The sequence below is a fragment of the Pavona decussata genome, unplaced genomic scaffold, assembly GCF_977016875.1.
Source record: "Pavona decussata unplaced genomic scaffold, jaPavDecu1.1 SCAFFOLD_40, whole genome shotgun sequence".
In the NCBI taxonomy this organism is placed as follows: Eukaryota; Metazoa; Cnidaria; class Anthozoa; order Scleractinia; family Agariciidae; genus Pavona; species Pavona decussata.
Genome location: NW_028145462.1, coordinates 2,375,866 through 2,400,464, shown reverse-complemented (window position 1 = coordinate 2,400,464; position 24,599 = coordinate 2,375,866). Strand labels below are relative to the sequence as shown.

The following is a 24,599-nucleotide window of genomic DNA, read 5'->3' as shown; positions in this document are numbered from 1 at the left end:
GTTCTGTAGAACTAAACTTAAATTTAAATATTAATAAACGTGAGCTACTGTAAATGTCATACTCCAATCATCTTATCTTATTATACAGTGGAATCTCGATTATTTGAATGCTTGATTTTCTGAAACTCCCAATTCTTCGAACAAAGTCATTTCCCTTGGATTTGCTTCGGTACCATTATACTGTACCTCTTTTTTTTCAAACTCCCAATTTTTTGAACCAAATGTAGTTTCCCTAGGAGGTTCGAAAAATTGGTATTCCACTGTAATTATTTTCCATTAAATTTTGTTTTGTGGTACCTTGAAAGCCATCCAAGTCAATATCCCCAACAGCGGCAATTGCTCGTCCAAAATTTGCTCTCCATTTGTCCGTGCTGAATGCAACTGGCAGCTTGTGAGATAACCTTAGGTCTCCATTACCTTTGTTTTCATACACATAAACTCGCCCTTGTTCAGGATGTAAATCATCAGAGAAAAATGGTGCACCAACTAACAGCTCTGAAAATCTGCAAAATGTGTGGCTTTGTAAGTATTCAAGCTGGTTTCCAGAATTTTACATTATTTATTTTGATCATCAATTATCATTAGCGAGTTTATGCAACAGGATGGCTGATGTGTTGGGATGGGAATTAAATTGTCCTTGTGTGACCAACGTGGCAGCCACGTTTTCATGACTCTATATTGCAACATTCCTACCACTTGTGGTTTTCACGTTGTCACAGAAGAGAGAACACCAATTTTAGTCCCAAGTCGCCTAAAAATGTGAAGGTACTAAGATGTCACGTTGGTCACACAACAATATTTCACCATCTGCTTCCCTCAGCTGTCCTGTTGTGTAAGCTTGCTTTTGCTTCTGCCAAGAGTGATGTAAACACCAGGCTATATACAAATGTCTGCACTACAGTATATTGTATCATTTGTTCTTTAAATCACAGAATCACTGTGATTCTCATTTCCTTATGCGCACTTCAATAAATTAGTGAACACTTTTTTCAGTGATCAAATGTTTTGGTGACAACATTGAAGCCAGCCTCTAATTTACAGTTACAGGGATCATAGGGCGAAAAACAATGTGAAATTTTTCTGTAAAGAAAGTTGACTCCCAGACTTCTTAGGGACTATACTACTGTATGTTACCAAAGTAATAGGGGTTTGTGACTTTGCATTAAATTAAAATAATACAAAACCTACAATGCAGCACCACCTTTTGAATCGCTGTTTACAATTCACGAAAGACATTGTGTGACATTCAAATTGAGGAACGATATTGAGCAGTACTTTGCTGACAGTGGTATTGTTCCACTTTGCTGAATGATGTGGTTTTACATTGTTATTAGGGAGTTTAAGCGTGATACTGTACGACAACGGCAAAAAGAATGTCATAAAACAGTAGGATTTAATGAGATAAACAATGGCCTGTGTTATAAATTTTGATACATTTCTTTGCCATCCACGGCAAAACAGAAACATGAAATGACTAAGTTTAAGGTTCTGTGGAGAACATGAGCCCATAATGACATAGTTTGGCTACATTGTACAAGTTGAATGAATTGGAATAACCACGAAGTAGTCCAAGTAACATGAATATAATTGCCACCTCTCGTAAGCGACCACCTCTCATTAGCGACCACTTTTCCAAAATACCAAAGTTTTCAAGTCAAAACACTACAGATGAAACCTCTCGTGGGTGACCACCTCTCGTAAGCGGCCACCTCTCGTAAGTGACCACTTTTAGAGATGATGTTTAAAATTTTCAATTGTTTTTAACCTCCCGTAGGTGACCACTTGACACATAATCTGCTGTATCTCTCACGGGCGGAAATTGAAAAATTTGTCGCTGTGACATCATTCATTACAGCGGATGCCATAAATTTCACAGTCTGAGCTACGGGAAGTGTCTCCCGATATAGCTTAGCATTGAAACATTGATAGAATACACATTCACTATACTTTACACTGAAATAAACTAATCAGATTGAATCCCTTGTAGAGTCCAGTGGTCTGACCTCTGGTAAGCGACCACATACCCTTAAAATTTATTATAGGTGGTGGCTTACGGGAGGATCGTCTGTATGTTTTCAAGTGTCATTTTCGTTGGCGTAGCCTGCATCATAGTCGCTCAAAGTCCCTATTTTTGAGTGTGCATGTAATTCGATACAAAAGAAAGCTACTACACAGGACTTCCATGTGCTTCTATATACTGTGCTCAATGATTTCCTTTTCTACATATCTACACTCACCCATCATTGTTGAGGTCAACTCCACAGACGGCATAACCAAACCCTGTACCAGGCTGGTACCAATCCTTGCCCCCAACTTTGACTAGTGGCGGAAAAATTACTTTTGAGTCAGCATGAAATTTTCCTGGACTCAAGCTTCTAAACAGGACCACCTTTACAAAAAAAGATAAACATTATTAAATAAACTTTAACTGAAAACAACACATGAAGATGTCAACAAAACCTGTCTTTAAAAATGCAACCTGTGGCTTCTCAAGCATTTTCCTGCAAAAATGGGTTAGTTAAAGAGAAGAAAGTTGTTTTTGTTGTTCTTGACATCCTGCTAAATATGTACATGTATGGCCTATTGTTAAAAGAGCTGTACAGGGCCGAGTAATAGAATATAATTATATTATAATTATATTAAGTCACTCACCATTCCATGATGATTAAATCTTGGGGCCCCGGAAGCAATATCTGCAAACCAAAACATGCACATTTTAAAACGCAAGTTGTGCAGTTGAAAAATGAATGCTTAGCAATAATTATTGTAACTAATAAACAACAACACATATCTTTTTCACTTTGAGAGTAAACAGCATAGATCACGTGATAAATATTAGCCTTGACTGTAGTTACAACTGAAAATGACACTGCTTTTTAGCCATCCATCTTTTTTCAATCCGGACAAGTAAAGTCAGGTTTTTTTTACCCAAAAATGGAGAACTTCATATTTTAACTAGAGTATTCTTGCAGTTGATTCATGCCCTTTTCAACAAAACCAGCCTTCTTTTAATTATTTCTTGAATAGTTTCGAACAATGCGATGGTCAATATTAAACTCATATATAGTATTAATATAATAATGGAATAAAATGTTTATAATTGTGTAGCTCCAAGGCATCCAATATGGCACTTTGCAAAAGGAAAAAAGTTAAAATTAAAGAGCTAAAAACTAACCATTTTTATCTTTCTTGAAAAAATGTCCAGGTGACACCGAGTACCCTGTAAGGGACATCAATGGTAATTAACAACAGCATTAACAATTTGGCGTAGCTACCAAGTAGAAGTCCTGTACAATGCAGAAATTGTAACAAACCTGTGTGTGTGTGTGTGTGTGTGTGTGTGTGTGTGTGTGTGTGGGGGGGGGGGGGGGGGGGGAAGGGGGTGAAAGTGAAATCCAAGGAAATTGAATTGCTTGGATTTTCCCTAATGAAAACACCCTAAGTACTAAGACAGCATCCAGCTAGGGTGCTTCCTATTCATGCCGTTGCAACTTTCCTTCGTTAAATTGAAAGTAGGCTTTTTTTCTCCAGTCGTTCCAAACTTACAATCTCATTGGTAGATAAAAGAACATAATGACTGTGATGGCGCAATGACGCTTATGTCCAGAAATGCAGCTAACCCTGATTTTGGGTACTTTATATAAGACAGACCTTTTTGACGTTTTCATATGACTTCGTCTTTGACAGAATTATTTGTTTTAGTACGAATTTAGGGTAGGGGACACTTTGTGATGTCCATCATACAGTTCATGCATCTCTTTAGCATGCATTTCTGGTTTCTGGACCTATCTCCGCAATGATGGCACAAGAAGACAACAAAATAGAAATAGAAATTATATGCAAATGGACAGCAATATCTGTTCCAGTCGGAGAAGGGGAGTATGTCCATTTGTTTCGAAAAATTTCCATTTGATCTGGCCGACCATCTGTATTTCAACTGCAGTTAAACAGAAAATTTTAGATGTGGCTAAATATAATTTAGACAAAGTTAAACTCGAACCAATGCAGCCACTGGTTCCCCCCTCAGTTGCATGTGACCTGCGGGGTGGCCACTAGGGGTTTTGCAGGGCCCTAAATGTTGTTCATTGCATTACTCGCGTCACTCATTCAGCTGATTATTGCGGATCAATTCACTGCTCTCTTTAGTGAATCTTTGCGGATTCTTGCGCCCTCTCCTCCCTCCCTTCTGGGTGTGGGTACCTTGTGGTAAGTATCTCTTCAGGTAAGTTGGTTTCCACTGAATTTCTTTTCAGTGTGACGGTCCTGGTTAGCGGCTGTTTGTGTGGGTGGTTCCCACTACCAGGGTTGCCATGGATACCTCCTTGCTGCATATTGCATCTGGCACCCCGTTAACCTTTTAGGCACCAGTTCCCAAACTCATCTATTTGTGATGAGTTTAACCCATTGCAGCCCACGTGTTTTTGACATTTTCACAAATTAGCATATTGTTAATAATTAACCCAATGTGCAGTAAAAATTGACAACTTACTGGGTCAAAGAACCAGCACTCCTTTGGTCTTAAATAGCTAGAATTTCTAATTGTCGAATAAAATACCCTACCTGCGAATTAAAGATTACCCAAAAAACAAAGCTGAAGGTAAAAATTTCGAAAATTTGATGAAATTTGATCCTCGCATCACATGGCAGTAATTTGATCCGCTCTCGAGGAGACGTGTTTGTTTACGCAAGATTAGGCAGTTATCACGTTTCATCAATGAAAATAGAAAGAAAAACAGGCAATACAGCTTTCCTAATTAAAACATTTATTCAAATAAGTCTTTGTATAGGTCTTAGAAGAAAACGCGTATAATTTTTGCCGCGAGGCGACCGACTCGCAAGCGATTTGAAGCAATTGCGAGTCAATTTTGAAGCGAATTTATCGACCCGTGCGGAGCACGTTTTTCAAAACTTTTGCGAAAACTGTTCGGAATACGAAGAATCGATCAATTAGAATAGTATTTCAGTACAAATCCACAATCAAACCTGTAATTCTTTGTGAGTTGTATTGCGAGAAACGCTCTAACATCACCAAGAAAGTCCATGGCGAAAATAATGATTTGACATGTCCGCCAGCTCGTCGCCTCGGTAAAACTACAAATTTTCCTCGAAGCATAATTTCTTCGCCGTTAATGCTTGGATTTCCGCTGTTGAAACTGTCGAGTATTCCTTAGAAGTTCCTCTTTCGATTTACCGTTTCGAAAAGGTGTGTTTTCCTTTGGAAAATGCGAAATTGGCGTCTTGAATATTTAAGCGTAAAGCGCGTGGCCCGCCATTATCGATGAAATCTGATATTTTCGGAAGACAAAAACCTTTTTGTGTCTAGACCCCCCTAAGACCTAAAAATATATGCGCAGACGATAGATTCTGATTGGTCAGTCTTTTCTAAAGACAATTAGAACAATAGAGGACAAAATTATCCCTTCTAGGGGAGGCAGGAACCTAGCGCGGACGTGCGAATTTTATCGGCCGGTTTTGGGCGCCTCGGCCGTTAATGGGTTAACTAAATGGTAAATGTCCCTGGTATGTAAAAAGTCACTTCCACTCTGGACTTGGAACATTTTCCTTACAGTTCCAAGCTCATAAAACTAAATGCAACCTACTTAGTACATGAATATGTTGTGGTTCAATTTTATCCTTGGTTTAAATTTTATTTTCCATTGTTTCAAACTCATTATCATACATTACCATGCATAGGAAGATAAAATTCAAACCAAGGATAGAATTGAACCACAACATATACACATGGGTTAATTTGTACCTCGTATGCAATGTATTGAACTGGAACTGGCTTGAACACAAGGCTTAAGGGGAAAAATCTTTGTTTTCACACATACAAATATTATTTAATATAATTATTATTCTCTCGCAAAATGCTCCATTGAAAGGTACACGTAGATCCAGTTCAAGGGCAGAATCTTTTCAGACATGCAAATATTTTTAATATAATTATTCCCCTGCAAAAGGCTCCATTGAAAGCTACGTGTAGATCCAGTTCCAGGGCAGAGAATATGAATATGGCCTATCCACTAACCTTGATATCCGAGAGCACTGGCATTTCTTGTTACTGCATGTTGCTCTCTCCTATCATGATAAATGATTTCTCCTGAAAGCCACAAACCAGAAATCATCAACAGAGAAACATTGCTTGACTATAATTTAATGCTTTTCCCCAGCTATTTTCACATTGCAAGCAATAGGGTAAGAGTGTAGTTTTACCATTACGTTTGTGCCAATTCAAAACCAGTCCATTCTAGTCAAAATACTCAACACAGACTCAGGGATGAATCACAATTTAAGAGCACCAGATATCCAACTAAAGCTCTGAAGAAACCCATAGTGGAGTAAGAGATCAACCATGGTTTATTAACCAGGTTCTATAGTAAATTATAGCTCCAAAGTGTAGGGTTTATCCATTTTGACAAAAGGTGCTCAAAACTTGATTTAAAGTTAGCTTAATATCCCCAAGGTTATCCCTTTAACAAGCAAACAAATTGAACCAATAATTTCAACAAACAAGTATTAAAATTTCAAATGTGCCAAGACAAATCAAATCAAGGCCACCTTTCTGTGATGTGTTCATGAGTACTGTACGAATAAATATTGTTCATCACGCTTAAAATACAAACCTTGGTAATTCAGTGCACCAGGAGCTCCTATTATTGGCACAGTCCCTGAAGCATCCTATAATTAGTGAGGAAAATTTCTGTCAGTGACCATTCTAGAAATTGACTTTTGAGGACCCAGCAAGTTTCCCTTTCAGATTTTAAAGGGCTTTTCCTCATAAAGAAGAAAGGAAGGAAGAGAAAGAAGGAGGAAGGAAGGCTGGAGGAAGGAAAGGAAGAGTTGGAAGGAGGGAGGAAGGAAGGAAGGGAGGTAGGAAGGAGGGAGGGAGGGAGGAAGGAGGTGGAGGAAGGGAAGGAGGGAGGAAAGAAGGAAGGGAGGTAGGAAGGAGGGAGGAAGGAAGGAAGAAAGGAAGGAAGGAAGGAAGGAAGGAAGGAAGGAAGGAAGGAAGGAAGGAAGGAAAGAAGGAGGGAGAGAGAGAGAAAGGAGGTGGAGGGACTGAAGGAGGCAGGAAGGAAGGAAGGGAGGTAGGAATGAGAGAGGGAGAGAGGGAGGAAGGAGGTGGAGGGAGGGAAGGAGGGAGGGAGGAAGGAGGTGGAGGGAAGGAGGGAGGGAGGAAGGAAGAGAGAGAGGAAGTGGGAAAGGGAGTGAAGGAAGAAAGGAAGAGAGGGAAAAGAGAGGGAGGAAGGAGGGGAGTGAGGAAGGTTTAAGTGAAGGAAGGAAGAAGGGAAGAGTGAAATGTTCAACAGATAAAGAATATGTTGAATAAACAGGTCAATGAACCAACAAGCGAAGGGAGGAAGGGAGAGATGACAAAGGAAGTGACATGACTAGGTACACACACAGTAATGCTAAGAGAAGTTCTAGCAGCATACCAACTTCTGAAAATGCCTGTTTACATTTTCTCACCTTTACATACGAGAGGCCAACTCCCATTTGACAGTACTGATGATCTTGATAATTGATTGTCTCACTGCCTCCTTCCAGGAGTTTCTCTACACAAAAGCAAAAAACAAGCAAGAACTTGAAGATTGGCCTTTGTTATAACAATTAGCTAGCAAATTCGTGTAATCAAATTCAATTGCACATACGTGCTTTCACATTCCCACAGCGCATGCCACTAACATCCGCAAACAAATGCCTCCTGACATTATTATAATTTGTTAGCCACTTAATATCCAAGTCACACAGGAACCTTGAAATGTTGCAATCTCTTTCCATCTCAGCCAAAAACAAATGGTGGTTTCTGTGCACTGATGGGGTAAATGTTAACAAAACCAGACCATTATTTTAACATTTCTACCGGCTTAAATGTTTTTTCGCCATTCAAACTGAAACTAAGGTGGTGTTGCCCCTCCTTAACCAAGCTTTATATAAGCCAAGTAGAACTTTGGCTGAACACAGCTGAGTGCCACCTCATCTATACTTAACCCTTTAAGCCCTAACAGTGATCAGCATCAAATTTCTCCTTGCAATATTAATACTTATTCAACCCCTGAGGACATGAGAATTAAGGATATGATCACTAAAGGTGAATTTCCTTGATATTTTAATTTAATAACTTCTCCCCAGTACTTACGCATGCTCTTAAGTATGGGGACAAGAAAGGAGAATTTGTTCTTTGATATATCAAGGGTTAAAGGGTTAAACAGCACCATCAAATAAAACAACTTACTCTGGTTTTCCTTGTCACAATAATTAAGCCTGAATACTCTCACTGGATCTAGAAACACACTCTGAGTTCTAAGGCACCGACCAGGATAGGTATAAAAATTCCCCTTTATTTGAAGAAGTCTATGGCTGCATGCCTAAAGAGGACACAAATAAAAAAATCAGCTTTTACATATTATATATTTAAGGGTGCGTGCCTCCCAAGCTCTTAGCAAGGGCTATTGGAATCCAAAAACAAAACTGGGGGCAATCATGCATTTTCAGAGAGAATTTATTTAAGCAGCAAAAATTCAAAAAAGCTTCAAAATTCATGTTCCTGTTTTTTCATGCACAGACATAAAACGCACAAAAATACATGTACCTTTGTATTACTAAAATTAATGTAGGTACCATTCATAACAGGACTGTATTAATTTCTTTGACCAAGATGTGCGAAACCTATGGGCAATAGCAAAATTGGATGCTGCCCTTTACCATCACACAAGGAACTGCACTATAAAAGAGATAGCTCCTCCCACCTTTGTCACACAGTCACCGCTTCAACGCCACACACAAAATATCTGTGTATTAGGTGACACTGTCCCTAAAATCCCTGGTTTACTTACCAACACAATATCATTGTGACCAGTGCTTATCACAGAAACACCAAACCATGCATTGCTTTTGCGGTCCTCACTGTTGTCACCTAAAGAAAAAAGATACAATGTAAACTGTTAAACCAGTACGCAGAACCTCACGGGTTTTAAACCAAGAGGGTGCCCACTCTATGAAATTCCACCTGGCCTTTGAAAAATTTGTACAAGTTTCGATGAACTTCCTTAACCCTTTACGCCGGGACAGTGACAAGCATGCAATTTCTCTTCACAATATCACAACCTGATCAAGCATTCGGCTTATGAGAGGAAAAGAAATGATCACCAAAGACAAAAGATCTTGATGTTTTAACAAATTCTCCTAACTATTTCCATAAGAAAAATAAGAAGGAAAATGAGGAGAATATTGGGGCTTAAAAAGTTAACTGCCAAGTGTACTTTCAAAAACAAAACCTCCAAATGAAAAACTGCCACATCTTTATGAGGGCCAGTCAATTCTGTCCAAGGCACAAGGGGAGGGGTACTAACACTTTTGGGTTAAGAAATAAACAATAAATAAGCTCTTTACTTAAGCTGTGTTTAAAAGAGACACTGTAAAATGACTGAACCAAATATACACAAACTGAACATAATATCTGTTAAAAATTCCAATTGGAGGGAAGGCAGACCAGTTGGCTATTTACAGATCATGCCCTTGGATTTGACAACAGGGGTACCATGAAACAAACCCAAGTAGTCCAAGCAGAATTTGAACCTGCGACCTCCAGATTACAAGTCTGGCACCCTAGCCACTAAGGCATGCCACCTGAGTCCCTCCCATGTAAGATGGAGGCAGGCACTGTATAATTCAAAGATTAACTACATGTACATGTAACAGGGTTGTAATAATGAAGGGTTGCCTGGAAAAAAGCCCTAAGTGACTTCTGATAAACTGATAGAATCTCCTTCCAAATTCCCTTGTATTTGCATGTGAAACAAAAGGAGAATTTCACCTTACATCAAAAGTCACTTAGGGCTTCATTCCACATACACCTTCATTATTATGCAATGTAGAAGTTGGCTTATTAAATTTGTGGCTTAATTTCTATTCTTAAAACATCCCTAACAATTGAGGCAGCATGACCAAGTGGTTAGGGGTGCTGGACTCGTAACAAAGAAGTTCTGGGTTCAAAGTCCACTTCTGGCTGCTAGCTAGAGTTGTTTCTCAACAGCACAAAAATAACGATCACAATAATAAAAGAAAATAAATAAAGTAAAAGCCCACATTCATACAAGTCCAGAAATAAAAACAAATCTATAAAAATTATCTGACAGATATGACTTGCTTCATCAGAAATACAGTTATTGCAGGAAGGATTATCATGATAATACATGTAATTGAAATTCAGACGTTGTAAGTTTATTTTTAAAAGTGAATTTTTTAATATCCTGTCAAATGATTGAAACACTTAAATTTCCAATTACCCCCTGCTAAATGCTATATTCACTTTCCAAGAAATGTTGGCAGTAGCTGTAAACATACCACCTACAGAGTAAAGAATCGTAATTACATTGGTAATCAAGTGACAACACACATGGCTCTCTGGTGAATCAACAGAGGTGACGTGCACATGCTGGGTTTTCAGATATATCACACTAATGTCGTAAATTACAAATGGGAACATGCTGATCAACTGTGAGTTGTCAACCACCTAAATGCTGTGCATAATTACATTCATACATTCATCGTATTCAAGTATAATTTACAAAACTGTGTACTTGTATATTACATTTATGTGCAGATGTGAAAAGAAAAGAACTGAAAATAAAAATAAATAACAGATGTACATATGTAACCAAAGGATAAAGACAAAATAAATAAAATAAATACAGTGGACATAAAAATATACCGTGAACTCGACAAAAATTCTACAAAACAATATAATTTTCATTATGTCTGAAGAAAGATCTACACTTGAAAATTAGTGGTAAAAAAGAGAATTTTCAAATGCATTTGTACAAATTAAAGACGAATTTCAAGCAGCATACACTGTAGGATAAAATATTCTCATATCCTGTGGCTTAAATTAAAATGGGTTTTCTTAGAAACCTTACATTAGATCTGTCATTGGTTGAAATGACAATTTGGATAATCAGTGGCTTCCATTTAGCTGCGGGTCGATTTCAAAACAAATTTTTGACAGCATGAAGTGAATTAGTCAATGACATACAGTATGAGAAAAGAAAACTAGCAAAACAATAATTCACAACAAGGTGGAAAAAATTCCGAGTGGATAATGGCTCGTAAAAGCCTAATTTTATGTGTATAGAGCTTTTGATCTATTTTAATTAAAAAGTGTATTTAAGAAAATGAGTTTTTTGAACCTTGGAACTGTTGTTTGTATCATTATATGATTACCGTTTTTATTCCTGTTGCAAGCGTAGAAAATTAAAAATGTCCTCGACAATCGAAAATTAGAAAACGATACCTTATTTAATAAAGATCAATCGATCACTGAAAGGTTTCTACCGAGGACAGATCGTCTATGTAAGGAAAACGGCGAAACTAACTTTTAAAAAAATGCAAAGTTTGCTTTTCAATTTAAAGAAAAACATCTGCCGGCCACATAGCCGCAAGATGAATTTATTTAACAATATCATTATAATAGATCGATGTGTACGGACAAAGGACAGGCTTTAAGAGTGACATTTTGTCAGAGTAGAGATAAAATAAATGTCAGCTGGGTAGAATGTTATGCTTTGTTTCTGAATAGAAAAGGAAACACCGATTCAATCAGCAAATAATTATACAACTTTATTTCCAGGCGATCGCTTTGTTTCCAGCTGACACAAAAGCATAAAAATCATTAAGTCAACCCCCAGTGGGCACACCAGAAAACACGGCAGTCCTCAAGCTGAAAAAGCCAACAAGTCGAGAAAGTTTGCTAGCGCCATAAAGAACGCGCCATCGGTGAACCTTCGGTGCGTAAATTAACCGGCTAAAAAAACCTAATAGTTTACACACACAAAAGTCAACAAGCAGTATCAAGTTTCTGGCACTTTAAAAGATGAAAAGAAGTGTTAGTTCTGACTGCATTAGCAAGCGTTATTGACACAAGCGATCTCGATAATTTTGGGAACACAACAGTCAACATTACCCACAACAGCAGAACCGCGGAGGAAAGCTGACAAACTTTGAGAAAATAAAACCTTTCAAATTTTTTCTAGTAATACAGACTGTGAGCTTGCAAGAATCATGGTTTATTATCTCGGAGAAGATTAAACAAAAATCACGTTTCTTCGGTAAAACACCGTATTAATTATTGTTTCTTAAATTTTACCTCCAAACGAACTGATCAACAATACATTTCTCTTTGCGTAATGAATAAACTGCAGAAATTTCACAATTAACGTAACAATTTAAAACCAAACATTGTTTGGACATTTATAGGGAAAGTTTTTCCTTTGGAAAGGTCTCATTCTAAAGGAATTTGGGACAGCATAGCCACGCAGATGCTTGCGGACGTAGCTAAGGTGATTTCAGTTCGTGACCTTCGAAGATTAGGAATCAATTGAAAGAATTCATCGTAATAAAGGCTACAATGTATTTTTACGAAAACCGTTTTAAACAAAACAATGAATGAAAAAGTATAGTAAAAAAATAATCCTGCACTTCTTACCTCTTGTGTCAAACGGAATCACAGAACATTTATCGTCGTTTCTGACGTCGCACTTGTACACAACACCGGGATTCACTATGCCATTATTCAACAACGCAGTGCTGTTACCCTTTGGCGCTCCAACCAGAAGCCTGCAAAGACCACAGAGAGAATTCTAATCAAACACAAAGAAATACAGCTAAATGTGGGCGACATCAATCTTGCTGTAGCCATACCAAGAATAATTTTTCTGGACGTTAGCTATATCTTGAAACTGGTCGAAGAATGAATAAGTCGCGACTGAAAATCCGAAATAGCTGCCAGCGTCTCCCGTCCTAATGACTGGTAATTCGGTCTCTAGGTTGTAGCCAGAGGAATGTTGAATAATGCAGCACAACGACACGATCACAATGAACATCTTGGAGACGAAATTAAAAAACAGATATCCTCCAGCGGCACACCAAGAAGACACCAGCAAAGGAACAACTAATGATCATTTCGATTTCAGTACATTTGCCCGCGTTACCGCTCACGCACGTAGCGCATGCCTAGATATCAGCATAATCTGAATTCCCGTCGTGACGTGGTCGCACCCACATAACCTAGGTTTTCTCGACCGGAAATCGCCCTCAAAAACTGAGGTAGCTGTCCGATCCAGCTCAAGTTCTTTAAATTGCCAGATCGTTCGTTGAAAAAAATGCCTTCGGTCGAGGAGACAACGTGTCTACGATTTGGGAATTTGTTTTTGAAAACATCATTTCTCGCGCGAAATGTAAACGTATAAAGTGCTTTGTTGATATTCAACAGTCAATCAAATCATGAATTAAGCCGACCGCATGACTGGCCCAGAACAACAACTTTTTTCTATTTTGGTCTATTTTTTTGTTGTAACGTCTATAGAAAGGAAAATTAACATATATTATAACTAAAGTAGCGTCTGTTTAAAGGTGGGCAAGTTGCGTTGGAACCCTCGCAAATTGAGTAACATTGAAAAAACTTTGATGGACCGCAAATTAAGGACTCCTCTTGGGCAGTCCTCGGCCGGACTGTGCGCGTTCCAGTTGTATTAAGACATGATTTTTGATGTTGGTTGTGTTTAGCTAAGGTTGAAGTTTTTATTTCCATCGACCAAATTTTCACCACAATGTGAACGTTATGGTTCAATGAGTGTGTCTTTGACCGACGCTCGACATTTTGTCGAAGCCGAGATAAAATCGTAAAGCGAAAAGTTAGGAAGACTTGTGGTTCTAATCAGGCGAAAATAATAAATAGGATTTATCAGATACGATTCACGGGTTATCAGGAGGTCTTCCAGTTGTTAATCCTTCCTTCTAACAGCGACTGATAATTACAGTCGAAAAAAAATATCAACTCGGTTCGAACGTTTAACAAATTACAGCCTCACAGGAAAGTTCTGCTTGGATTTCGAACAAGAATTCCGAGACAGTTTTAAATTTTCAACAAAAAAATAAATTAACTGTAAGCTTCAAGACAAATCCACTGTTTGAAACTCCAACAGGAAACGTGGGAGAAAGTTTTGTTTTGCAGAAAGCTATTTGCTTCTTTTGTACGCACAAATAGGCCGGCTAGAAAACTCATTTTTAACTGCTATGGAGAGCCTGATTTTTTTCTCCAGTACGTTATAAAGCCCTAAGGTTAAGGAAGGTTGCAGTTTAGGAGTAAAACAAGCAATTTGAAAAGCTAAAACTTGTCCGTTTAGCCGGCTGAAAAGAACTTCATTTCAGTTTCATGTTCATTGCAATTTTTGGTTGATTTCACCGACAGAAGTTACTCTTAATGTCAATCATGCTTTTAAAAGGATTCCGTTTGGCAGATTTAAACTTTCTAATTGTTTCTTTGCTAAAACGAGCGGAAATAATCTATTTTATAGTGTCCCTGTATTAAAAAAGAGACCGAGAACTTACGAAAAATAAGCCCACCTTTTACTAAGAAATAAAACCCTTTTACTGAAGAGTAATTAATATTTACTGAGACCGTGGGACGAAAAAAAAAAGTGTATCACGCCAAAATCAGTTAGACATTTTCTGAACGAATTCCCGACATAAAAGCTACCGCACATCTAATTTATGTAAACTGGCAAAATAAAAAGGTTAATTTAAATGACGATTCCGTGTAGAAAATAAATTTGGCAAAGAAAATTTTATAGCTGTCTTATATTGGAAACTTCTTAACGGAATAGGAACTGGAACTATTAATTAGTGGCGAAAAAATAAATAAGTCAAATAAGATAGACAACGGTTAAGTGTCTATTTAAGCTTTGCTTCATGTAACACTAAAACTGAAGATTGAAGATTCAGCTGACATTTTGTTTTTCGTTTTTTTTGCAAGCAGAATACTCAACAGCTGGTTACAAGTCTGTTTTCAAATATTTCTTAAAAAAGGAAAACACCGGCTGTTTTGATGCCAGTTTGTCTGAGTTGAATTGCTGTTAACTGCTATCGAAAGACACACAGGATTTGCATATTGAAATGAGTTCTAATGCCGGTAATCGCGGTCGATTTTAGGTTTCAGTTGTTGAAATGTGTGGATCGAAATGGGTGTGACGACTACACCCGTTTGGAATGGAAATCAAGAAAGCGAAAAATCTGGTCTCTAATCTCGAAAATAAAAATGACGGATTGTTAAAAGTTCCTCTACATTTCCATGGACTGAACGTTTGATTGCAACGACAACTGGTTTAAATTTAGTTATACCGAAATCAATGGAATATTTTTAATGACAGATGTTACGCTAGCGGTAGTCTGCTGGTGAACACCGCCGTAATTTTACAAACACATTTTCCAACTGTTAATAATACGTATATGGCATTCTGAAAACATTCATCTGCCTGTGTTGAGACGAGTGCGGAGATAACTTTCTACTTTTGGTGTTTCAACGTGACAGATCAGAGCACTAGTTCTATAATTCCGAGCTGCATATCCTTAAATCGTAAACAGAGCATAAATCCGGATTCTTCTGAATAGTGAATTGTGCTACGGCTCTGAGTCACGCCTTCATCTAAAACATGAGTGGGGTCGAGGGGTCCGTATTGCACAAATTTAGGCAGTTTGCCCCACTTTAGCTCTGATATAAACCGCCAATAGATATTTGCCTGGTGAAGGGGAAAGCATTTGGGGGTAATGTCTTAGAGAAAAGGATTCGAAAATCCCGCTAAGTGTTGAGGTAAAAAATTTTACTGTATAATTTACAGGCTTCAACAGCGGTAGAATTTCTTAAAATAGCGACTTCTATAAATAGGTGAAATCGCACAGATAAAAACATCTAAACTCACAACAGATATCGGTCACCACGGAGATTCAATAGGTTGAAAGTCGCCGCTGAATATAGCAACCGCGTTTGGGAGGGATTGGGGGCGGAAAGGGGGAGGGGGGGAGGTGGGGGATGAGTTACTCCCTTCTTGGCCAGTCCGGCTATGGATTGAAAGGCGCAGCCAGGTCTTTATGGTCCAATATTCGGAGAACCGGGCAGTACACCTTCACCAAATTTTCCGAGTAGTATTCCCTCCCTGACCCCCGGCATAATTTCTACAGTTTAGACGATCTAAAAATACATGTACGAGACAATTTCTGGAAACAAATTACCGGAAACAACTGTCTGAGACGCTAGGATTTACGTTGTCCATGTTTTTAATTTTCGCTATTTCGCCCATAAAAAAATGCAGTAAATACCAGTTGAATTGCTTTACATTGTCGCCAAAATTCAGACAGATATTGTTACGGTGTTGTCGAAAAAAGAAAAATATGGCAGCAAAACCTGAAGCGGTGAATAGTAAAACGGATCGAAAACGGATGGGAAATATTACAACACGATGCAAATTTCCATTTTTTAATCAAAATGATATAAAATAAAATAAGATAAGACAAATGAATTAGAAGCTTTCCTTTTGGCTAGTGGCCCGTCTGAAACAAATACTGTTTCAATGTCATTGTCCACATCGTATCAAGAAAAGCTGATCAAATTCAAAGACAATGCTCTTTGTTTAGCGTCGCAAATACGGCCATAAAAGGAGATTTTGAAACAATAGCTTTAGCGCCAAACAAAGGCTTATTAATTCAGGAGGGAAATTCAAACTCACGGAAAAGTTTTCCGTGATTTTTCAGCACAAGAAATAAGCTGATCTCAGTTTCCTGTTTTTAAAATTATTCTATCGAGACCCTCGCTTTATATCCATCTATGGCCTTTTCTCCTCAGTAGGAAGGTTTAAGCTACACGGTGCCGGATCAAAGGAAAGAGAGCTATTGGCAACTTAAGCAATACCGTAGACCGGAGGAACTCCATGGAATTTCTGTTGGACCGGGGTGTGTGTCTTGGCTCTCCAAACTATGTCCCTATTTCAGACCAATCTTCCGGTACTGCTTTTCAAACCTGGGTTTCTAGAATTTATAGCCGTTTTCAGACTTTCAGACCAAACTGGCTAAAATCTAAACCCTATTTCAGTCCAAAACGGCTCAAAAACCATACGCTTTGGCGCTGCACATACCTATATAGCTTACAAAGGAGAGCACCTCCACCTTCAGACTGTAGTATGAATGTAAGACCCTCCAAAATTCTTAAGCCCCTCAAAAGAACGCGCACCTTAATCTCAGACGCAACGAGATAGACGTCCATAGAAGTCCTTTCTTTTGTTTAAGCTCTTTAAGGCTCTTAGGAATTTAAAACTGTTTTTATTAACAATAACAATACGTCTTAAAACGCAAAATTTTCTCCAACCATAACAAACCGCATCCCACCTCTCGAAACAACCCTCCACGAAAATAAAAGTCCTTTAAGTGGATAATGTTCTGAATTTCACAGTTTATACAAGCTACATCACGAGATCTTAAACCCAGATATTACCGATTGGATACACTTTAATTCTTTTCTGAAAATATTGTTGTTGTCGAGTCTCTACTTATCTCTACGCCTACGTGACGCAATCACGGACAACGCCAGGGCAGGAGATCGGATTAGAAGCATAGGTCACATTCTTAGCATGTGAACAAGGTTTTAAGCGCATGTCTGTCATAGCAGTCTTGAACTGTCTCTAATAACCACAACGGCTAATCACTTGAGGGCACTGCGAAAAGGATTAGTGAAGAGTGTCTGTTCTGGCGTTTAGTTGCATGGGGTAATCAGGCTTTTAAATTTATTGACGTTGTTTTGTTGCTGTTCAAAAGGAAATTTCTCTCGTCCAAGTCCGTTGAAATGATTGCCCTGGTGGTATTCCTTTGCCAAGAACAACGAAAACAGGAAACTGGAAGCGTGACCTTGTCATGCATCCTGTTGAAATACAGGTGTAAAATAATACAAGTAAAACGTTTTTCAAGAGGGTAGATAAAAAAAAACACACGTACGGGTTAGCCGTTCTTTCAGATTCTTCGTTTGCTATCTTAGACACTGTTTCGACTCTGCACTTCACTCTAAGCGCAATTGTATTTTTGTATTTTTGCATTGAACGTAAAATCTCTCACTTCTTTCTCAACACGTGTTGAATTAATGAGACGACTATTTATATACATGATGATACATCAGGAAGAAATTTGAATGCAGCGGAGGTGGGACCACACAAAGCACAAACTGAACTGCATTGAGCCGAGATCCATATGTACAATTACCCTTTCTCGTACGGTACCGGTTTTTAAATCATGTAGGAGCTTGTACATTTGATCGATTACGTCATAGTATGAGAGTTTGGGTGATGACGTCACATTTCATATTGCCCAGGTACTCTAAAAGAGAGAGGGCGCTGGGAACGACTTTGGATATCGCTGTTTGATAAACGGTATGACCATGACTCATGGACTTGATACGGAATGATTAGCGGAATATGGGAGGAGGGGGGGGTTGCAGTTAAAGTTACATTTGGATGGATGATAAACTTCACCAGCTCCTCCCCTATTAGAAATGAACAAAACTGCGATCCCCCCGGAATGATTTTGAACATTGCCTCCTCGCGTTTTTCGGTTCTGTATATCTTATTCAGTAAAAACCAGTAACTGTGTTTTGAGGGATCACCGCGACAAAATAAAAGGGCCGGATCCGGTGGTAAAGGATTTAATCAGCTACAAATTGTAGAACAAATAATCTAAAAAAGAGCAAGGCTGATTTCACGGCCAGGGAATTATATTTTTTTCCAATATTTCGAAAGGCACGGCCTTTCTTCTTAAGGGTATTTTTGAGACTCTTTGAGGTTATTTACTTGACGTTATTTACCTGACCGATATAAATAACTAGCACTAATTAAAAAACGTAAGGCGTTTTCCTGAAAGTCAAGCACCGGTTATTACACCGCGCAGAGGCTAAGAGAACATGATATTAAAGATCTTTGGGGAATCCAAATGCTTGACAACACTGATAAAAACAGAATTAAAAAAGACCATAAGCTTTATTAATTTTTGTATTCTTCAAAAAATAATCATTTTAATTACTCGGTATCAGAAGTATTCAAGTTTACAACAGACGAGCAATATATTTACAAACTGCTTACTTCGGTGACTTTTTAAAATTAAGTGCAATTGAAATTATGGCAAAGTCATGACATCTAAAAGATGCGATATCTAAATGGTGAAATCCTGAAAAATGATTTTGGAGTTATCTCGCACATTCGGCGCCAATTTTTCTGAGTTCTTCTAATCATTAAGGAGATTTAAAAGCATGGCGACTCCAGCGGGTCTATATGCACTAAGACGTATTTTAAAACATCTTTTGGATAATACAAATAATATCTGGGAGTTTAAGCTTTGAACAATTGACAAGTGAAATTGAAAATGAAACCCTTTAGGATATTTTCCACGAAAGAGGATCTCACGAAGTTATTCTATTCAAAAGACAGAGAGGAGTTTAATCTTCGTAATTGAAAATTGCAATAGAAAAAATAAAGCCTTTCCAGATATTTTTAATAAAAGAAGATTCGCAATTGATATGGCGAATTTGCATTATTTATGCCAAAAGCTCTATTTTTGCAAGTTTGTAATGATATTATGTCGCTTTTTATATTCTGTTATTTAACTTCGAAATGTGTTGCTATGCATAAGCTGGCGTTTTTCTTACAACCATACATTTCAGGCCTATTTTAAAACAGCTAAAAGTGTAGATTTTATGCTTACTTTTTATAAAACAACACTAAACAGCAAAGCTTTGTATGCACGGACTTTTTGGACCCTTTTTAGTGTCAAAATGTCAGTCATATTCACGATTAAAACACGCCAATTCTTTAAAAAATGTCACGGCACATAAAGCACAGAAACAGACAGATGAAAAGTCGAAAATCGAGAAAAATTGAGAAAATTTATAAATAATTTTTTTCTTAAAAGAATTGCTTCAGCATATAGTTGAATAAAAATTATCTTAGGAAAATACAGCTACCTAGAGACTATCGCTTTCCCGAAAGGTAACTCACTTTCAATGGAGAATGTTTACAGTCATTTTCTACTCTCTCAACAGCTTCCACAGGGCACCTAACAAAAACAGGTTGTCTGCTGTGTTTCCAAGATCGTTTTGTGAAAGCAAATCCGTGGAAGCTAATACAGTTTGATCTGTTCGGGTGTTTTTAAGCGGAATTATCGAGCTGTCCTTGGCTTAGATGAAAATGCTAGCTGACCTTATTTCGCATTTTGAATTACGTTTACGATAAACGACATATACGACCACGTGACCACGCCTACACGATTTTTGCCGCTCGCTGTTTTCAGTTTCTCAGTAAAATTGAGTAGTTTTGCATTAGCATCAAAGGTCAGAATAATTTTACACTGCTCTCATCTCAAATTTAAAACATAAACGCGAATCTCACGTTTGCCGTTTGTCGTAAACGCGATTCTAGATCTCTATTTGCCGCTCTAAAACCGCCCTGAAAAGCAATTAGTTTTCAAGTGATACGAATTTTAGGCTGACATTTTTCTGAAGAAAACTTGAGATTTTCTCTACTAATGTATCCGAATTTCTTCCGAACAGATATCGACCAAAAGGAACAGTTTGGGGGCCCCTGGCCCCGGTCCTTTTCATTCAGACTAATGTTTATTCGTGAAAACTGTTTAATGTTTATTCCCCTGGGTCCAGTTGTTCAAAGCCCGATTAACCTAACCCTGGGTTAACGTGAACATTGATTTGAGTTTAATTTACTAATGAATAAAGTTTTGGCAAAAGATTTTTGTCCCTCAGTTTTTGATGTCGACATTTCTTTACCATTAGCTAGTGAGCGAGCTGTATACCTCAGTAAACTTTTAATCGTGGATTAGCGTTAATCGGCTTTCGAACAACCGGGCCCTGAGTGTTTCAAAATACGCAAGTCTATTGTAGTTTCGAACTCGATCAGCAAAATAAACTACAACAAGTAGCTGGAAGGTCGGTAACTCACTGGATTCTTGTCATGTTTACTTGAACAGTATTTCTTCGTTATAACTGTTCTACCAACGATAACCGAGTAGCAACGGACCGTTTTATTTTTGAAGGGGAGGGGGTTGGGGTAATATGTTTCTTTGCTTGTTATATTGTGACGATGCTTTTTTTCATCTGTGAAACGGCTTTGCGAGATTTGCTTTGTTATCTGCCTGCCCCCATACCCCCACCACTCCGTCAAAAATAAAATGCTCCGTCTATTACTTCAGGTAGACGTTACGGTCACGCAATAATAGCCTTAAGCTTGTCATGCAATCCTGTTGACACACGTGACAGATCATTCAACGAAACGAAGCCCTCCTCCTCGTGAATCTTTGAATGAACACTACATGAGAAGCAGCTTACTCGCAGTGACAGTCTCTTGCACTCAGCAGGTCACGCAATGCTCCCAGCTTGTCTTGCGTGACACATCAGCTCACTCCTTCGCTTCGTTCCCTTTGCCGTGCTCATTAGTTCTCTCGTTGTTCTCTTCAACCTCGAGTTTTCCTTGGATGCCCTCAAATACAATTTGTTCGTCTAGGAGAATCAGTGATTAAGAAAACAATCAGTATATGAAGAGACAGGCAGTCGTGGTTCACCATAATCGACTTTGCGTGATTTCTCACAATACATCTTCGCCAGTTCTCGATCGTCAAAGTCTTTAAAAAAACGTCAAAGTTTTTAAAAAAACGAATTTCTATCTTTTGAATCTTTGGATGAAATCCTAAGTGTGGCAATTCAGGAAAATATACTAAGTAGTGCTTAGTGCCGCACTGTTTATTATGCTGCACAAGGCAGTTTTAACTTTTGAGTCTGTGGATGAAATCCCAAAGTGTGACCATTCAAATGAAAAGCTACTGAACAGTACTTTCCTGTGGTACTGTGGGTGAAATCCAAGTCTGGCAATTCAGATGAAATATACCGAGCAGCGACTGTTACGGTACTATTTATTATGCTGGACAATGTAGTTTTGAATTTTAGACATGAAATTTTAAAGTGTGACCAATTAAACGAAAGCTACTGAGCAGAACGTTCCTGTGGTGCTGTTTATTATGCTATACAAGGTGGTTCTAGTTTTGAGTCTGTGGATGAAATCCTAAAGTGTGACCATTCAAATGAAAGCTACTGAGCAGTACTTTCCTGTGCGGCTGTTTATTATGATGTACAAGGTGGTTCTGGCTCTTGAGTAGGTAGATAAAATACTTACAAGTGAGGACATTCTAATGAAAGCTTTTCCAACGCTATTTGTTGTAAAGGTTTTTACAAAACTGGCGTTCTAACAGGCTAAAAGAAGTTTTATATGTCATACCTGATCCAACCATGGCCTTGGTACCCTCTGTTGGGAATTCGTATGGTTTCATGTCCCCTCCCTGGAGAGTGAGAAGTACTAATGGCAAAACACTCTCATAGCCTAGAGCAATACACTGGCCCTCCCCCACGGGATGCACAGCTGTCACCTGTAAACAATAAACACAAATGATAAGTTTGAATATAAAAACTACAAAAAACAAATCTTGGCAAAATGCGAGGCAGAAAACATAAGTGCTCTGACATCGGTTCGGCGCAAACAGAAACTCATTTGACTTTATATCCTGCGAGCAAGCTCTCTTATTGACCTTTTTCGCTTTGTTGTTTTGTTGCCCCATTACAGATCATGTGACGGTACTCTAGGGAATAGTCTCTTTAAGAATTGGTCATATTTTCGCTGGCATGCATTCTTTACTTCCAAAAGACGAAGGATCGATTCTCCTGAGAATACCACGTGGTTTGTTATAGGTAGTTAGCATATACAGCGAATAAGGTCTATTGGGTTCTCATGCGAGATTTATTTGGGGCGCTAGCGGCGAGCGACGCGAAAGCCGCGAGAGAATTGGACGGCAATTCACTTGCAGCTCCAGCCCCAAATAATAGACCCATTCGGCTAACCCAATGTTGTACCCAATTCAGATCCCCCGGAGTTAAGCTTCGTTGTTTAGTGCAGTTGCATTATAATGTAGCATTCACATTTAAATGATATTGAAATACTTAGAACAAAACATTTTATGCCCAAAGGATTTGAATTGGGTGCAACATTGCGTTAGCCGAATAGGTCTATTCTCCCGTGACACCAAATAGGAAGCTTGTCCGCAGGCTATTATAAATAAATAATGATTGACACAATATTTTTCTTTTAACGGGAACGTTACGATTATAGGCCAGTTTTGTTAAAATAAGCCAACTTTTCAAAGTTTTTCCTATTCGTATGGGAAAAATTATGGAAGGAAAACATTCAACAAAGTGTAGACAATTTTTTCCGCTTCGCCTCAACAAGTCTTAGGAATTCAGGATAGTTTTCCGAAAAAAGCACATTTTAGCGTTAATTTCTCTCTCCTTAGAATAGCTTTTTTCTCGTTTATTTTTCGAAGAGATCAAAAATGTTATAAAACTAAGGGGGGAAAAGAAGGAAAAGATAGTTAAGAAAAATAATTTGACCAAAAAATAAACAATCATACAGCGAGAGAGCGAAATATTTACAAATTTGTATCGCGCATGCGCAAATGCTATTTTAGATCTTAAATTGCTCGGAAAAAGAAAATTACGACCACACAACCAAATTCGTTTGAAAAGTAATGTTTCGTAAGTTTTAGGAAGAAAATAGTTCAATTCAAAGAAAAATCAAAATTCCTCGTCCCACAATTGTTAGAAACAAAGCACAAAGCCTTATATATAGGCACCAAGCACCTGCAACATACTGGAAGCGTAGGGTGCTATTACGAATATCTCCATCGCATCGCCTTCGGGGCTGATCTGGTGATATCCGTAACAGCTTTGGTTAGGTACCGCTCTAGGACACCAATGCCAACCCAAAGTTTCTATATCTAGTCACTCCCGATGCCTCGCGCACGGTCGAGGGACGCTTTCATAACCTCCATTGGAGCGTTTCGGTTTAAACGTATCCTCGTTTCACTTGCCTAAATCTGTAGGATACTGACTTAGTCAGTGACTCGCTTCCAAAGGCACTGCAAGACGCAGTATGCCATCCTTTTTCCTTTTTTTTATTATTATTTTTTGAATTGCTACGGACAGTAACTGTAACAGTTCAGCCGATATCTTATTTCGTTCACCGCTAACCTGTAAAAGAGTTCGTAAAAACACAGCTGTTCGAAAAGATTATTAAACAAGAAGCTGTTTTCAGCTTATACTCGGGCCATATTTGACTGCGTGGTGCGTAAGCCTACGATCTTTTAGCAGTGATAACTTCCAGCATCGCCAACTCCCCAAAATCGATAGATATAGAGATATACACTCAGGAAAAAATAGTCCAGGCTTCAGAAGTGATTCATCGTTTTATTGCTACAGCTCTGTTTCGTATGGTCAGGAGCTCACCACACTCATCAGGCAACTACAACAAATGACCGGTTAAGATTCAAAAGCTGGCTATATAAAGTAATCAAAAACTGGCGATTTAAAACAAGCAGCTGCTAGGCGATAAAATACAATTCCACGTGCCGTGATTGAATTCACGTGCCATGATACAACGGTTACGTTACGTTATACCAGAGGTTTTCGGTACATATTTATTTATATGAGGGCATGGATTTGTGAAATCTTTCGAACTGGTGATTTAAAACAAGCGTTTGCTGGGCGATAAAACACTAATGCACGTGGCGTGATACAATTCAAGTGCCATGATACAAACGGTTTTGAGTACATATCTATTTCTGTGGGGGCATTAACTTGGTAATTCATTGCACTTGTTCAGGCTACAAAGATCTTTTCTACA

At 38.3% G+C, this 24,599-nt stretch overlaps 2 protein-coding genes and 1 long non-coding RNA gene across 4 annotated transcripts in view; 1 reads left to right on the top strand and 2 right to left on the bottom strand.

Moving 5' to 3' along the window:
• The window catches only part of LOC146483173 (integrin alpha-7-like), a 37,260-nt gene extending 24,093 nt beyond the window's left edge, over positions 1-13,167 (bottom strand). The window contains exons 1-11 of the mRNA XM_085106355.1: positions 12,700-13,167; positions 12,485-12,615; positions 8,838-8,917; positions 8,237-8,369; positions 7,471-7,556; positions 6,627-6,681; positions 6,032-6,103; positions 3,176-3,220; positions 2,653-2,693; positions 2,238-2,389; positions 298-503 (exon numbers count right to left, since the gene is read on the bottom strand). Of these exons, the coding sequence (XP_084962481.1) occupies positions 298-503; positions 2,238-2,389; positions 2,653-2,693; positions 3,176-3,220; positions 6,032-6,103; positions 6,627-6,681; positions 7,471-7,556; positions 8,237-8,369; positions 8,838-8,917; positions 12,485-12,615; positions 12,700-12,881 (1,183 nt within the window). The 5' untranslated portion in view covers positions 12,882-13,167. The remainder of the gene's footprint in view (positions 1-297; positions 504-2,237; positions 2,390-2,652; positions 2,694-3,175; positions 3,221-6,031; positions 6,104-6,626; positions 6,682-7,470; positions 7,557-8,236; positions 8,370-8,837; positions 8,918-12,484; positions 12,616-12,699) is intronic.
• The window catches only part of LOC146483171 (uncharacterized), a 221,800-nt gene that overhangs the window by 184,033 nt on the left and 13,168 nt on the right, over positions 1-24,599 (top strand). The gene's annotated exons all lie outside the window — the stretch shown is intronic.
• LOC146483170 (NACHT domain- and WD repeat-containing protein 1-like) overlaps positions 20,656-24,599 on the bottom strand; it is a 39,268-nt gene continuing 35,324 nt past the window's right edge. For both annotated transcript variants that reach the window (XM_085106341.1, XM_085106342.1), the window contains 2 exons: positions 22,146-22,293; positions 20,656-21,373 (listed from right to left, as the gene is read on the bottom strand). In XM_085106341.1, the coding sequence (XP_084962467.1) occupies positions 21,273-21,373; positions 22,146-22,293 (249 nt within the window). In that variant the 3' untranslated portion in view covers positions 20,656-21,272. The remainder of the gene's footprint in view (positions 21,374-22,145; positions 22,294-24,599) is intronic.